Here is a 17,224-nt window from a genome sequence, read left to right as displayed (position 1 = left end):
CTTAGAAGGATCCCTTCTAGAAGTGAGAAGATAGTTCAGTTCCCAACATCTATTCAATCCTTAACATCTCTCATAAGACAGCTAGCAAGTGCCAAGTATGATGGTGATTTTGGTGATGGGACAACCGTCTACCAGGAAGTGGACAGAAACTACCTCTAGCATTTCTGATGGGCCACCTGGTACACCAATTGGAAGTCAGTTATTTCTCAGGCCTTGAATGTACAGCGAAAACCACCAGACTTAAACAGCCAGTCTACAAGTTCCACTGGTGCAGTTTGTAAAGTCTGTCAGCCATACCATTCGTGGTCAATCGCAGTATTGCTAATCCCATTGCTTAAAAAATCCTGACTCAGACCCCAGAAATTACACGGTTGGTTTATAAAAATCGCAAGATTTTAAAAAAAAAGTTAGGTGCTTTTTTTTTTTGTTGCCTTCAGTTTTTCAAGCTTCAAGTACATTTGGGTCATGTTTTCAAGTTTTTATCTGCAACAATGAGTGCCAGAAACATACTGTTTTTTAAATGAAAGCTGAGATTCTCATGTAATAACATAAATCTGGGATCTTGGGCTTTAAGAAAACCAACAAATATTGCAAGAGTTATCAACACTGTAGTTAATTGAGCCTGCAGTATTTGTAAGATCCATCAGCAGAAGGACTCTCACTCAGAGAGATTACAAACTCCATTCTTCATTCAAATTCCATGTTGTCTTCTGTTTCACTGCAGAACAAGTATCAGCTTTATAAGACATACATAATTGTAGGGTCAGACTTCAGCAGCCATAAATTGCTGGAGCCATAAAGCTCCACTTACTTCAACAGAACTATACCTGTTTACTCTTGCTGAGAATCTAACCCATAGTCTCTCTATAAGGGGGGAAATAAAACAATCTACAGCAAGTTTTGTCATTTCAATATTTGTAAATACTTTAAGAATACCTATGGAAAACTGGTATTCAAAAAACTTTAAGATGCTGTTCAGGCTGTAAATAAAATTAATATCAATTAAAGCAAAATAACATGAAAACATTTTCTTATTTGGAGATCCTGCATGTGTCTCCATCTAAATGGTCTTGCAACAATATGAAACAGTGCACAGTAAATATGACTAAGTTTGCAAAAAGTTGCTAAAAGAATTTAGAACAATACTGCATATGAAAGAAGAACCTGGTCTTGCATAATTGAAGTTAGTTATCCAATAACAGTAAGAACTAAGATAATTAAACATATGATAAGTTAAGTAGGACAGTGCTTACAGCCCCCGGGTACAACCAAAGCATATTGATAGCTATTCTTATTGACTGTTGGCTTTTATTAGTACCACAGATAATTGACCACAACTTACAGCTATGTGTATGAAAAAACAAGGTCAGCTTTATCAACTGAGTGACCCTGAGCAAGAGTGAGGCTCCATGCTGCTAGAGAGCTGAATGAAGTTATGATTTTCTTTCCTGTATCGTGCAACTGCAAGGGAAAACTGGGAGTTTCTACCCCTCTCACCATCATGAGAGGAGATCAGGAATTCGTAAATTGCCAAGTCAGGAAAGAACTGTGGGATCATCCCCCAAAAGTGTGGGTGCCAGGAAATCACTTTGTGTTGTTTATGCTTAAGAACAGGCTTGGTAATACAGAGCTCTATATTTTTGGTTGTTCACTGAAGAAAACTTGCATTTAGTATATGGGTTGGCTCAGAGGCCCCTATGAAACCTTGTTGTCCTTATTTAGGGCGCAATCCAAAACCCACTGAAGTCAGTCGGAGTCTCTGTGTTGACTTCAGTGAGCTTTGGATTGGGCTATTACAGACCTCTATAAAAGCAAAATCAGCCAAGCAAGCACATACAGTGTCCCAGTCAGAGTTAGCAAGATACTGTTAGTATGAATCCCAGAGGTTGAACTCCTAGCGCAGGGATCAAGTCAGCAAATGAATTGGGAAGGGAAGGATAATGGTCACGGTAGTAGGGGTTAGCATGGTGTTTTGGAGAATTTTCCCTCTGAAACTATTGGGTATCTTCAGTCAAGCTCAGGGAAGACAGAAGGAAGAGGATGTGATAGCTGCAGAGGCAGTACAGAGGCAGGACGAGTGCCCTCATCCCCCTCTTTCCTTTCTACTCTAATTAGGTTTGGTGGGGGTCCCTTTCTCCTTATATAGCGGGCTTACTGAGGGACCTCTTCCTCCATTTCCTCTCTTCCCCTCCCCTTTATGGGGCCTTGTGATACCTCACTATCCTCCCTCCCCATCCAGCTAGCTCCTCTCTCCCACTGCCCATCTGGTGTCAGGGTCCCTGGGTACGTTCTTCTATCTTTTTAAATCCTAGCAGAGGAGAAAGTCTGTTGGTACTGCTGCTGGGCACAGAGCAGTTGTGTTTGATGCAACAGTAGTATAGAGGAGCTGTCAGTCTCTGTTGGGTTCTCCCAACAACACCCGTTACAAGAGAGGGGTACCTGATAACCCTCAGGGGAAGCAGGGGTTGAACCTAGTCAGGGAACACCTGAGCTACCGAAGGGCTCGGATACTCCCAGAGTTCTTGATTCAGTTTAGAGGCTGAAGCTGCAGCTGGCATTTGCCAACCATGCTATTAGATTTGCCTCTGTCTTAGGAAAAGCTGTCTTAGGAAAAGCTAGTTGGAGAGCCTTCACTTCTGAAATTTGTTCCTGCTTGCAGTTCAGCAAAGCCAAGTTTGGTAGTCTTTAGGGACAAGGTTCAGTCTAGCTTTATAAGACAGTAGGTGGTACGTTTGGCTGTTTGTAACTCACAGGGGTTTTAATGTTGGGGATTGGGGGGGGCGGTATTATTTTTTTTATTTTATGGCCCTTGGTATAAAAAATATTTTATATTTTTATTTTATTTTTTTTACCCCTTCCTAGGTACCATAACAAGAATCCAGGTAAGGCACTAAATTTTTTAATACTCGGCGTAGGTTGTCAATAATAGCATCACTCTTCTTGTTGTGATCTATTAGGTCCTAATCACGTGTCTATGCAGCAGTCAGGCCAGAATACGATGCCCACAACCTCTCTGAGTATGACCGTGAGCAGCCATGGAACTGGGCCTGGTTATAGCCATACAGTGCCTGCATCTCAGAACGTGCCAATGCAAGGCCAGGGGTCAATAGGCAATTACGTCTCTCGAACAAATATCAGCATGCAGTCTAACCCAGGTAAGGTTCCCTTCCCTTTCCTTTCCTTTTGGGATTGAAAGGACTTTTCAGTGGCCTCAAATATGCACAACAGGTGAAAATGTGCTGTACATACTCTCTGTAACCCTGTTCCTGCACGGGAGAAAAAGATGCAGAAGAGGTGGTTTTAAACTACCTTTGTGTTCAGTATTTTCTGGACTCAGAATAAGTCAGAATAGCCTCAGCGTCACTCTGACTTCCATTCTATTTCTCATGGCCCTCAGCGTGTGGTGGAAGGAGTGAATATCCAGAGTGCTGCTGCACTCTGGTCATACTCTGACAGCCCCAACACATATCCCCGATATGTTCTGAGCTGTGAGAGGGGCTGTCATAGAATAGTTATGCCAGCTAAAGAAGCTGTCCATGCTGGTGATATTCCTCAGAGGATATTTCCACTCCCTTTACAGGCCTTTCACATTGCTGGAGTGGCACAGAGGGGCCAGAGAGCAATGGAGAATCTGTCCCTGTCTCTTAAAAATATTCACCACTGGGTAATGAATAGCATATCAGATATTAAACGAATTCTTTCAAGGAAGTAATGTGAAATTCAGAAAAAAAAATACCGTAACTTCAATTTACTTAAATTCTGTAGTCATCAGGCCTATAAATAAGGTAGAAGAGGAAAGAGGAAGTTAGTTAAAAAAAAATGGAGCTGAAGATAAGGGTGCAGGTGAAGAAGAACAGATATTTCAGTTTCCTCATACAGGGCCCTTTTCTGTAATCATGTTGCAGAAATGATTTCTGTTATTTATTGAGACCAGATGTATTTTAAAATATCTGACAGAAAAATAATGGTATGAATTGATTACGTTATCAGCATATGGGTTCAGATTAGAATGTAGAAAAGTTAAATATGCACACTGGAAAAAAGTGAACAATTTCTGTCTTTTTTTTCCTGTCCCCCTCGTGGAGGATTCACTGAATGATGATCTGAATGCAACTTGAAAAGACTAAATTGGCTGACGATTTTAGTTGTTTTCAAAAAAGAGTAGGAAAAGAATTGTGATATCCCTTTAGAAAACAATTGTATCTATGTTCTTTGTAGTCTCCATGATGCACCAGCAAGCGGCAACATCCCACTACAACTCGGCACAAGGAGGGAGCCAGCATTACCAAGGACAGTCCTCCATTGCCATGATGAGTCAGAGCAATCAAGGCAACAGCATGATGGGTCAGCGACCCATGGGCCCTTACAGACCTTCTCAGCAAGGTAAAGTGCACTATTCAGTTCCAGAAAGGTTGCTATCCCACCATTCCTGCTGTCACAGACAAATATACCACAGAAGCCATAATGATCTGGGAATGAGGGACTCCAGTGAAAGTTGATAAAACAGGAAATGCCAAACAGGGTGAAAGGCGCAGGTAGAATGTCAATAAGGTTTTGCTCTAGTTTTATTTTCATAGATTTCCATTTCTAAAGTTCAGAAATGACTGAGCCTACAGGGCATCATCTGTCTGTATAAAGAAAAAGACCAAGAGTCTGATCCAAAATCCATTAAAGTCAATGAAATTCTTTCAGTTTACTGCAGTGGGCTTTGGATCAGGCCATTAGTCCCAATGTGGTACTGTTCTTAATAAGGAAGAGATCTCTGCAAATGAGATTTCGGTTATAAATATAGATTTATATAATATAAAGGTGATGGAAGGAACTGTAGGAATATGGGCCTACATTGGACTTAAGTAAATTATGATTTTGAGTTTGAATGTTAGCATGAACAAAAAGCTCAAAGAATAAAAACATGAGAAAGAATTGTTTGGGTTAAATTTGTAGTGACCCTAGAAATACCAGCATTATCTTATTTAACGCTTGGGAAATAGGGAAAGCATGGTTAATTGGAAACCATGTGCAAGGTGTAGTCCTATGACTCCCTCTTCTGTCTTTGCGTAAGGTCCGATAACCAGCAATGACATCACTTGTTTGTTATAGTGTATAAAAAGCAAGGTTCTTTAGTAGTTTCTTTGTCAGAGCTTTCCTTAACCCCAGGTGTCACGCCAGGATAGGAAGGTACCTGCTGGGCCTGCACCTGTTGTAAGTGTTTTGGCCAATGCTTATAACTGTAGTGTTGCTAGGGTATAGAATATTAGGGAGTGTATGCTTATATTGATATTTTGGATGTAACCAATACCAAGTGGCCTTTGGATTAATGTTTGTGTGGAAACCGAGTCGTGATAAGCCTTAATAAAATTATTAGGAAAATTATTTCCAATAGGCATCAAAGGGTAATTGTACCACTGTCAATCTTGACTGAAAACATCTTGGAAAACCATTATATAAAGTGAAGAAACTGCTAGGCCAATTCTGACATAAAGTGAATTTAAATTATGAAATTTTGGTTTATTTTCTAATTGGATACTCATAGACATTTAATGCTAACTATATTATTAAGCACAGGATTCCTTTGGGTTTTAGGAACCCAACTATTGGGCAACTCAGGCGAGTAGATTAATTGTGTAGGGTTTTTCATGTCCTATTATGGCAGCTATGCAATTCTAATATTAAACTATACTTTCATTCTCAGATTTAGCAAAAGCAGTTTTCCTTTCCAATGAGAAAAAACATCTTTGAAACAGTTCTGAACATATAAAACTCAAGTGATTCCTCCCAGAAGAAAACACTATATTCATCTCAAGAATATCTAAATAATGAAAAATCTCCCTTTGGGTTTATGGGCTACTTAAAACACTCTCTTTCTCTCTCTTTCCTTTTGGTTTACAGGTTCCTCTCAGCAGTACATGGGGCAGGAGGAGTATTACAGTGAACAGTACAGCCATGGACAAGGCTCATCAGAGCCCATGAACCAGCAATATTATCCAGATGGTAATTTTGCTGAGTAATAGTAACGCTAATATTGATTCAGCAGAGCTTGATGTGGTACTGAATTGTACAACTGCCATATCCAAGAGTTAAAAAATTGGAAACCAAATCACCTATAAGATTTGTTTCCAACCTGAAATGCCAGCAACTCCTGTTCCCAATACATATGAGTTCTGTGTAAAACACATGCCTTGTAGCACCATTACCAACTGCATCCTGAAAAGAGCAGAAAGCCTACAGGAGAATCTCTGGGATAGGGTACGCATTCAGTTTAGCAAGGAGTGGTGCTTCTGACTTGGCAAGTGTATTGTCATTTCACCAGCAAGCTATCTACCTCAGATTTGCCCATTTGAGCTTTCTTTCTTTCTCTTGGCCTAATCTGTGAAGATATATGACGTTAAACTGTGTGTGTATGTGTAATTATTTAATTATGTATAAAACATAATAGGTACTCTCTACATTGTGTGTAATACACACACACATAATTATATAATACATGTGCCAAAACAAACTATGGATCAGATGAACCTTTTTGATTAACCTTGTCCATTTTGTCTCTTTCTTACTGTCTGATTGCAGGTCATGGTGATTATGCATATCAGCAGTCATCCTATACCGAGCAGAGCTATGACAGGTCATTTGAGGACTCCACACAGCATTACTATGAAGGAGGTGAGATGATATATTTGCAATCTATGCAAACAAAAGCTCTAAGCTACATAAAGTACAAAGTCTACTTAGGAAAAATATGAAAGCTGTTTTATAGCATTTCTGCAGAATTAAAACACTGCTCAGCTGCTAGACTAAAATATTTTCCTAAATTGAATATTTAGCAGAAGTGTCTATAAAATAGAATTTAGTTATGTATAGCAACTTTTATATTACATATATCTCAAAACACTATGCACAACATTAGATAATGTTAGTAACTGTGTAGGTTAATGGTTAATAGCTCACACATAAGCCTTGTGTGCACTAGTAGACAACCCATCGCTGACAACAGAACATGTGTAGCTCAACTAGATGCAGTTATAGTGTTAGATATTAGAAACTTTTTTACGTATGAGGAAATATTAGCTATAATACCACAATTATTTCTTTTCTTAAAAAAAATACTGTATGATGTTTTCATTTAACTTTAAATTGAGATATAAGTGGCTCTTAATATATTAACCATTAAAGTCAGAGATCATTGTGGGGGAAATAAACTAAGGTGCTAGAGTTAGAAAAATGGCTTAAGATTAGGGAACAAATAGTCGCTATAGATGGAAACTTTTTCAAATTGAGGGAGAACATATTGGTCTTTAAGTATTGTGAAAAGCCAACTGGTCAAAAGCTCAAATGAATGGGGTTTCACACCTGTAACTGAGATCAAATGATGGCCCAGGATTTCTTAATTTTCAGACAGCACTAAAATTGGAAGCAGAGCAGATAATGAGGAGCAATAGAAGTAAATATAAAGAAGACCTGACAGCTTAAATAATTGGGACTACTGAGATGAGTAAAGGCTGTGGAATCAGGCCTCTTGTTCCTACAAAGTTAACAGGAAGCACTTGAGTTATTACTATTTAATGTATAATTAAATATTCAAATTTAAAATTAGAAAAAGGGAAAAAATACAAAAACTGGCATAAGCTATCAGACTGCTCCAAGGTCTTATATTCTCTCTCCTCGTTTCCTCCTCCTGTTCTCTTATTTCATTTCCCCCATCCTGACTCATTCCCTTTTTACAGGTCAAGGAAGGTCTTCTCCCTTGAATAACTAATATTTTTTGTTTCATTATGTTTCAAAACGGCAAGTAAACAAATATATATCAGTTATTCTGGGGAGAAGAGCCTTGCTGGCTAACAGGGAACAAAGAGGGAGGATAAGAGAGGAGAGAAATGGTTGTGAGTGAAATGAGTCAAAGGATTTTAACATTAAAAAGAAACCTTACAATTTCATCTTCACCACTATGACAGTCACATTTCCTTTGCTTTTTAATACGCTTTTTCTTTCATATAAATGTTGGAGTTAGTCTGTTTAAGATGGAGAGATGGTAGCAGATACTTTTGTTGCAGGCAAATTTTTTAGCACAGGAACCACCTGGAGCAAAGGGATTATAGCAGTTAGAGTACAAAGATTTGTGTATTCACAGTACAGTTTTTGAGAAATTATCATACAGGGAAAGATTTTCAGTTAGGCACCTAACTTCCATTGAAAATTAGTGGGAGTCAGGCACCTAAGTGCCTTTGAAAATCTGTACCACTGTGATTTTGCAAATCAAGCATGAGAAAAACCTGAGTATCACACATCAGTAGTGCCACAGCCTCCTGCACTCTGATTGGCTGAGAGAATTTAATGTCAGTATAATGAGGTTTATTTTCCTCCTTGATAATAGTGACACTATATCAGTCATTTCAGCAAGATTCAGCATATTTATTCCAGAAAGGAATGGTAGAATTTTCCGCCAATTTAATGACCCCATTGCCTGAACACTTTGGGGAGCTTAATCACTAGAAACACTTAAATTAAATTACTATGACATCTCATCTAAATTACTATGACATCTCATCTGAGGAAGCCAACTTTTATGTAGAGACTTTGTTCATTTTTGTTGTTCAGAAATCACAAACTGGATTTCCCTTTAAATATTTTAATAGGTCCAATAAAAAATTGCAGGGTTCCATAACAATGAAACGCCTTATTTTCCTTGGAAATATGAATAAAGGATATTATTATTTATGAACTGAAAGCAAATACAGTGGGAGGGCTTCTTGGGACACCAGCTGTTGTGTCCTGGCACTCTTGTCATCGAGACTCTCTTCTTTTACCTTTGGGACAGTTTTTAATTAGAAAAGCTATCCATTTCGGGATAGGCTGGTTATTTGCATGTTCAGTGATGTAGATGAATAAACAACCCCTTACATCCCATCTGCCCCTGCTGTGAGCTCCACAAAAATGGAATTTATGCAGATCTAGGATTCAACAAATTCCAAATTAAAGCCAATGCACTTTGCATGTTTTTGAAAAACAAAATCTGATTCTAAAGAGTAAAACAGATTTAAAATATAATCTATTTGTAGAGCTGTGTTGAAAGTTATGAATATAATTAAATATCTGAATGAAAATAGTAACTACTCTAAGTCATTTCAGGAGGACTCTGTCAAGGTATCTGAAATGAGTTTTCTAAAATATCATTTTAGTTTTTAACCCACTACTCTGTTTTACAATAACCCTGTGGAAGTTTGAAAATGAAATGTTTCCTTACTGATTTTCCTTTATTATTAGACTAGTTCCATAGTATAGTATTGCTCATTATGGATCAAGTTCAGCCGTAAAATTCTAATATATAACTCCTATTGAAGCATATAGGAATTAGTGTGCATTATAGGGTAGCATTTAGTCCTATGAATGCTAGGTGACTGAATTTATTTTTTTAAAAAGAAAGCATATTTGCTTTAAAACAAAATCATACAGGGCCAAATCCTGACTCCTGATATATACATCATGTAAACCCCGTTGGCCAAATAAAACAGCTGAGCTTTATAGTTCTCCCAGCCTTCTCTGTCCATCCTAAGACTGTAGTAACTGTGTTTATTTAGAATAGGGCTGCTCCAGTGGTGAAAAGTGGGAGGAACAGAGGGACCATATCCCCAAAATTTTCATATGTGAGTGTGAGGGGTTGTTGGGGATTCTTCAGCTCAGTGAGTCTTAGTTCCACTCCTTAGCTAACAGACCCATTTTGGAGCTGTGAGCCAGATGTCTTCATAAGAACGGCCATACCGGGTCAGACCAAAGGTCCATTTAGCCCAGTATCCTGTCTCCCAACAGCGGCCAATGCTAGGTGCCCCAGAGGGAATGAACAGAACAGGTAATCATTAAGTGATCCATCCCCTGTCACCCTTTCCCAGCTTCTGGCAAACAGAGGCTAGGGACACCATCCCTGTCTATCCTGGCTAAACCACTGATGGACCTATCCTCCATGAACTTACCTAGTTCTTTTTGGAACCCTGTTATAGTCTTGGCCTTCACAACATCTTCTGCCAAGAAGTTCCACAGGTTGACTGTACTTTGTGTGAAAAAATGCTTCCTTTGTTTGTTTTAAATCTGCTGCTTATTAATTTCATTTGGTGACCCCTAGTTCTTGTGTTATGAGAAGGAGTAAATAACACTTCCTTACTTTCTCCACACTAGTCATGATTTTATAGACTGCTATCATATCCCTCCTTAGTTGTCTCTTTTCCAAGCTGAAAAGTCCCAGTCTTATTAATCTCTCCTCATATGGCAGCCATTCCATACCCCTAATCAGCCATGTGACCCATTGGTTTATCCACAAATGATTACCAGTCATTTAGCCAAGGAGAGTCTTTCTCCCCTTCCCTTGCTGTGTCTAATTGCCATGTGTTGCATTTGGGCTGGGTGGAGTCATAAGATTCACCCCAGGGAAGGGTAGGATCTTTCTTTTCAGAATCTATATCATTAACATCTGCCTGCACAGCAGGCAGGTCACACAGCTCTGGTGGGTTGTGTGTTGTGGAGACTTAGGGTATGTGTACCCTGCACTGTAAGCCCAGGGTTTGAACTCAGATTCAAACCTTACCCTCCTTCCATCTACACTCAAACCACAGTAATCCAGAGCTTGGACCCAGGACTCCACGGGGATGGAGGGTCCGACCCTGAGTCAAGCCAGGACCCAGGATTCAAGCCTATTGCTTTGCAGGCAATATAAGCAGCCCCACTGGACTCATGCTCAGGTAGTCCACCAAAAGTATCCCACTGACCTACTTTCTTTGTCTTCTGGACAGTCAAGTTTGCTGCATAGTCAAGTTTTCCCACACATCACTATGAACAAACGGCTAGAGCAGCCACATTTTGGGAGGGCACTAGGAAGTCTGCGATATGGGTGGTTGCATTCGGGCCTACATAATACAATGTAGACAACAGATCCCATGTTGGGGCCCAGGGTTCCACAATGAGTTACAAATTAGTGTAGACGCTCAAATGAGTGTACATTAAACCCATGATCATCTCATTCGAATTCTACTAACCCTGGGCTTACATTGCAATGTGGGTCAGGGTTTTCCCGTGAAGAATTGGTTGGTGAAGCCCCTCTAACTTAAAAATAAAAAAGGCAGGTCAAATTTTGGGCCACACAACTTTTACAATGTCGCTTTTAAATTAATTATAAATTCCAAAATTAGCCTTTGTGTAATGAATAATTCTGTGTAGGACTTCCTTTTGAGGAATAAGTAACTGCCTCCGGCAACTCTCCAATGTCCAGCATATTTTGAGTTAATTATATTATAAGAGTTGGAATTCACCTGTGCATGATTCATTATCACCTGCCACCTATTGACAGCACTCAGGAAAGGATAGAAAAAGCTGCAAAACAGAAAGTAAATTCAGCATGTTATTACTAGGTGAATTAGACATATTCATCTCCAAAAGAAAACAGTGAGACAAACAGAGTGGCAAAAAAAGCCATAATATATACTTTAAACTGACGTCAGTTAATCTTCCAACATTCCAAGCTACAACAATTTTAATGTATGTATTAAAATAAAATAAACCTGGTAACCAGTGTCAGAATTCTACACAGTACTGAAGGTAAGTGATCCCTGCAATCTAAAATACATGTCATTTCTGAAGATCTGTCTTACAAAAACACATATGAAGACAGAACATGAAGTAAATTTCTTTATTATTTTAAATGATCGAAGTTTCTCCATTGTGCACTAATTAATTCAAACCACAGTGGTTTAGCCTTAACTTTTATTATGTTTTATTTTCCTTAAAAGTCAACATGCCTGATTCTTGTTTGCCTCACACCTTGTGTAGTTCTTTATACCTGTATAAAATGGCTGATAAATGCTACTACTCTGATTGGGTAACATTTTACACCCACTTTACATCAGTGTAATGACTATACCAGCTGTGAAGGAGTGAAGAATCAGGCCCAATGTTTTGGTCACACAGAACGTTCGTGTGGTAATGTTTCCTTTTCAACCCACTTGCTTTTTGTAGATTACCACAAATTAGAGGAAAGCCAAAATATCAACTTAATGGAAAATAAAACCTAGTGAATTAAGGATAAACCTTTGCAGTTCAAATAGGCTGGTGTATATTGGGGAAATTTTGATCACCCAGAAATTTAAAAGTCAGTTTTCTTAAAGAATGCTAGATAAGAGTATCCAAATAAATACATGAATATGACTGTGTACAAACTGTAGGATGTGCATTTGGATAGACCAGGGATGGCCAAACTTACTGACCAGAGCTGCATACTACAATCTTCAGAAATTTGAGAGCCAGGGCGTGCCTGCCGGGGTTTGGGACTGCAGCCCTTCGGTGGGGTTGGGGCTTCTGCCATGTGGGGTCTGGGGGTCTTGGAGCGTCAGCCCCATTCCTGCTGAAGCCCCGAGCCCTGGCAAGTGCCTCCCGTGGGGCTGAAACCCCTAGACCCCCGCTCTCTGCTGGGCAGAAGCTCCTCGCCCCATCACCCCACCAAAGGGCTGAAGCCCCAAGCTCCCCCAATCAGTCTGGTAGGCAGAGAATGGGGGGACATGGGGGGCTCCGAAACCTGTATTTTAACTGTAAAAGAGCTGCATGAGGCTCATGAGCCGCGGTTTGGCCACCCCTGGAATAGACTTTACTTGGTCTTTAAGTGTTATCATAGGAAAAATATATAATTAGGAGTGTATATTTTTCCTAATTTATAATGTGTTGGAAACAAAGTTATTGTGCTGTTTTAAAATGTATATTTTATTTTAAAATTTTTAATTAAAAGAGAGCTGATGTTTAAAATGTAAGAGGAAAAGGGAGCAGCTGGTGGGGGGGAGAGGGGAGAACATGCATGTAGACTTCTTAAAGAAAACTATTTTCATACACCAAACAAAAACACAGCCTCTTCAAATATACTAAAAATAACCAGAGGAATAATCTCCTCTTCACCGATTGGTAAAATATAGTGGAAGTCTCTTTTTTAAAGGAATACCCTTTTCAGGGTTTCATATCAAGGAACCTCATTCAGTTATTTTCAGTGTGATCAGCAGCTATATTGGGACAGCTGCTGAGTCGGTACATAAACTATATCAATTTTCCCCTTTCTAGGAAATTCCCAGTATAGCCAGCCGCAGGCAGGATACCAACAGGGAGCTGCGCAACAGCAAACATATTCACAGCAACAGTACCCAAATCAGCAAAGCTATCCAGGACAACAACCTGGATATGGTGAGGAAGTCTTCTTTAGCATGTCTTGTGTTTGCAATTCCTGGTATAAATTTGTCCATTCTGTACCTAGGAACAAACAGATAAATTGTCTATCTCCCTTTGTAGCTCAAGGCACCAGCTTTAACTTATAACAAATGTAGCATCTGGTTCAGCTCAGTGGATGTTATCACACATCATACAGGATCTCTAACTCCTTGACACCAATGGCTGGGAAAGCTGTGTAGACAGACAGCATGTTTATCCCCATGTTATTGACTTTTTTACAGGTGTGAGTGGCGGGTTATTATACTAGTGCTCAGGCCTCATAAATGTGAAATTTTTATATAATATAAAGGGGGAGGAATCCCACAAAATCACTACCACCTCACATAGATTTCTTGCAATAGCGTATATGCTTTACTATCAATTGGTGAGGAAAAGGGTTGAATGTGATCTGAATATTCTTGCACTAGTGCACTAAATGAGAAATTTTGGGGCCATTCTGCTCACAAAATGATGATGCTCTCCCCTACCATGTAGAGAATCAAGGCTTGATAGTTGGTCATGATCTCTCTACTCAGATTAGGGTACTTGAGAAGCAGCACTTTCGGTCCCTCAAAGGAAGAGAGCATTTCATATTGCTGATCAGCAAGTAATGGTGTTCGTGGTCTCCAAGAACAATGGTCTGGACATGCTCAGCCACAGGATGGTGGCCACATCACAGGGCTTTGAGACTGCTATATAAAACAATAAGTAATAGAAATATCCTTAGGATTTGAGAAAGGATGTGAATGACCATTTGTGGGGAAAAAAGCTTTGATTTGCCTGACTGGCACTTATAAGGTACATTACTGCAGGGTCTTGCTGACCTTGGCAGCATTATAGTATAAGAAGTATCTTTTTAATCATCTGTATCCTAGTAAAATAAAAGGCAAACTATAAAAAATTGTTAAAACTACTAGACTGACTTTAATTTAAGCGCTTCACAGTCCTCAGAAATTTTGCCCTTATTTTCTAGTATTTACCTAGCCTTTTTCAATGGTTTGGAGCACCAGTTGCTGGCAATCTTCTGTGCTGTGACCCAGGAGTAGAAATGCAGTTCATTCAATTTGTACAAACTTATTTATAAACTATGTGACTAAAATGAACTGGAGGAATGTAATCTGAACCTAGGTCCATCAAAACAGGGACTCAGGATTTAGGGATGGTCCAAGTACTATCCTCCAGAACAAGGATTGCTAGTGCACATACCTGCTTTACTCCAAATTTGAAAACTTGACCTTGTTGATATCGCCAGTCTGAGGCATCATAGTTCTGAGGTTGCTCTGGATTCCAGGTCTGCCCTTGAGACTATTTGTAGCTATGCAATTGTACCAACCTTGAATGTCTATCCTTCTATATAGCAATAAAACCTAGATTTATGATCACTATATTAAAATATTTTAATTTGGCTGTTCAATATTGGTAAACATTTTTGACCACCAAAACCGGACAAATATTATAGGTTTAAATTATAGGCCCAAAATTTGGTTAACAATGTTAAAAACCGGTGGGGAACAACCTTCTAAATATTTTCCCCCAAAATATCCACCGGTACCTCAGAAAAAATTTTAAAAGAACTCCATTTGCAGTTTAAACACAGAATCTACAGATATAAATTTAAAAAAAATTCAGTATCCACATGCACTTGTCACCAGACTTGCATGTATTACTAAAGTATCTGCGTATCTGCATATCCATCAGACCAGTTAAGTGTGTAGCTGGTCATTTGTGCTCACAATAGCATTCACAGGTTGGGCATGAAGTTGCTTGTGCATTTTCTGAAAATAAAGACTACGATATTTCGGGCTTTTCTGACGCAGAGCCTGGCAGTGTTACACAAACTAATCTTATTCCCAAACTGATGCAGGTATACATTTAAAAAAAAAAAAAAAAAGGTAGAACTATGTTGACTTTCATCAAAAACAATAATAATACCCAGCATTTAAATCAGTATTTAGTCTTTATACTACTCCCGTCAGGGTAAATATCACTAATTTACAGATGGGGAAACAGTATAAGTGACTTGCCCATAATGATGAATGGAGTCAGTGTCAGGACCACGATCAGACACGTACTTAGATCACTAGACAATGCGTGTCTTCAACAAAAAAAGGGAGATCGCAGCGTCCTTCAAATGGGAAGGACAACCAAAACTGACAGGAAAAAGTCAGTATTATTACAGTATTAAAACCAATGAAGTAAATAAAAAAAAATAAAGTTTTTGGCCTATCTTTTAAATAATGAAATTATCTACAGTAGAACCTCAGAGTTACTAACACCTCGGGAATGGAGGTGTTCGTAACTCTAAACAAAATGTTATGGTTGTTCTTTCAAAAATTCTTGCAACTGAACATTGACAATAGATTGAAATTTTACTATGCAGAAGAAAAATGCTGCTTTCTCTTTATTTTTTAGTATTTTGCTTTTAACACAGTACTGTATTTGCGCCTTTTTTTTTTTTTTTTTTTGTCTCTGCTGCTGCCTGATTGCATACTTCCAGTTCCAGTGAGGTGTGTGGTTGACTGGTCAGTTTGTAACTCTGGTGTTCATAACTCTGAGGTTCTACTGTAATGGATTAATGAAGATAATGTGTAGGGATCCAACTCATAATAAAATAAATATTTGCACTACCGTCAATTTTTCCATTGGGGAAATTTCAAAAAGCTATATAACTGCTACTGAGTTCAGCCTTTTGATCTCTGGAAGGTAGATATTATCATTAATTTAAAGCTACTGAAACCAACTCACAGAGTGAGTTACCCTAGGAAGTCAGTGGCAGAGCAGGAATAAAACCTAAATCTCCTGTCTCAGTGCTGTTAACTACAAGACCTCCCCTGGATAAATCAAACTTTGGACATAGGTTTCACTATCTTAATCACAGAACCATAGAAATGTAAGGCTGGAAGGGACCTTGAGAAGTCATCAAGTCCAGCCCCTTTGCACTGAGGATGGACCAAGTAATCCTAGACCATCCTAACAGGTATTTGTTTAACCTGTTCTTATTCCACAACCTCCCTTGGCAGCCTATTCCAGAACTTAACTACCCTTATAGTTCTTAAGGTTTCCCTAATATCTAACCTTAATCTCCCTTGCTGCAGATTAAGCCCATTACTTCTTGTCCTACCTCCACTGGACATGGAGAACAATTGATCACTGTCCCCTTTATAGCACCCTCATCATCTTTGAAGACTTATCAGGTCCCTCCTCGGTCTTCTTTTCTCAAGATTAACATGTCTAGTTAGTTTTTTTTTAACCTTTCCTCATAGGTTCTGTAAAGCTTTTAGCATTTTTGTATCTGTCCTCTGGGCTCTCTCCAGTTTCTCCACATATTTCCAAAAGTGTGGTGTCCTGAATTGGACATACTGCTCCAGCTGAGGCCTCCCCAGTGCCAAGTAAAGCAGGACAGTTACCTCCTGTGTCTTACATATAATACTCTTGTTGACACACCCCAAAATATTAACCTTTTTCTCAGTTGCATAATATTGTTGATTCATAATCAGTTTGTGATCCACTATAAACCCAAGATCATTTTCAGTAGTACTACTATCTAGCTAGTTATTCCCCACTGTGTAGTTGTGCAATTGATTTTTCCCTCCTCATTGTAATACTTTGCACTTAACCGTTATTGAACATAATCTTGTTGATTACAGACCAATTCTCTAATTGTCAAGATCCTTTTGAATTCTAATCCTGTCCTCTAAAGTGCTTGCTACACCTCCCCTGTTGGTGTCATCTGCAAATTTTATCAGCATACACTCCCTCCATTATCCAAGTCATTAATGAAAATATTAAATAGAACTGGACCCAGGACTGACCCCATGGTATCCCACTAGATACGTCCTCTCAGTTTGACAACAAACCATTGATAACTATTCTCTGAGTAGTCTTTCAACAGTTGTGTACTCACCTTAGAGAAATTTCATCTAGACAACATTTCCCTAGTTTGCTTATGAGAATGTCATGTGGGACCGGGATAAAAGTAAAATGGAGCTCTTACTGGGGC

At 39.0% G+C, this 17,224-nt stretch overlaps 1 protein-coding gene and 1 long non-coding RNA gene across 5 annotated transcripts in view; one reads left to right on the top strand and one right to left on the bottom strand.

Moving 5' to 3' along the window:
* LOC114019480 overlaps window positions 1-17,224 on the bottom strand; it is a 32,713-nt gene that overhangs the window by 10,045 nt on the left and 5,444 nt on the right. For 2 of the 4 annotated variants that reach the window (XR_003564536.3, XR_006285622.1), the window contains exons 3-5: window positions 13,192-13,266; window positions 11,292-11,352; window positions 7,925-8,073 (exon numbers count right to left, since the gene is read on the bottom strand). This is a non-coding gene — a long non-coding RNA (uncharacterized LOC114019480). Of the gene's footprint in view, window positions 1-7,924; window positions 8,074-11,291; window positions 11,353-13,191; window positions 13,267-13,712; window positions 13,917-17,224 lie in introns of all 4 variants that reach the window. The other 2 variants (XR_005227887.2, XR_006285623.1) reach the window with 2 other exon arrangements.
* The window catches only part of SS18L1 (SS18L1 subunit of BAF chromatin remodeling complex), a 34,743-nt gene that overhangs the window by 13,314 nt on the left and 4,205 nt on the right, over window positions 1-17,224 (top strand). Inside the window, exons 5-9 of the mRNA XM_007059794.4 lie at window positions 2,958-3,155; window positions 4,219-4,383; window positions 5,890-5,991; window positions 6,568-6,660; window positions 13,081-13,200. Coding sequence (XP_007059856.2) covers window positions 2,958-3,155; window positions 4,219-4,383; window positions 5,890-5,991; window positions 6,568-6,660; window positions 13,081-13,200 — 678 coding nt within the window. The remainder of the gene's footprint in view (window positions 1-2,957; window positions 3,156-4,218; window positions 4,384-5,889; window positions 5,992-6,567; window positions 6,661-13,080; window positions 13,201-17,224) is intronic.

This window comes from Chelonia mydas, chromosome 13 (assembly GCF_015237465.2).
Source record: "Chelonia mydas isolate rCheMyd1 chromosome 13, rCheMyd1.pri.v2, whole genome shotgun sequence".
NCBI classification, from domain to species: domain Eukaryota; kingdom Metazoa; phylum Chordata; order Testudines; family Cheloniidae; genus Chelonia; species Chelonia mydas.
The sequence above is the reverse complement of the archived record's forward strand: the minus strand, read 5'-3'. Positions and strand labels throughout refer to the sequence as shown.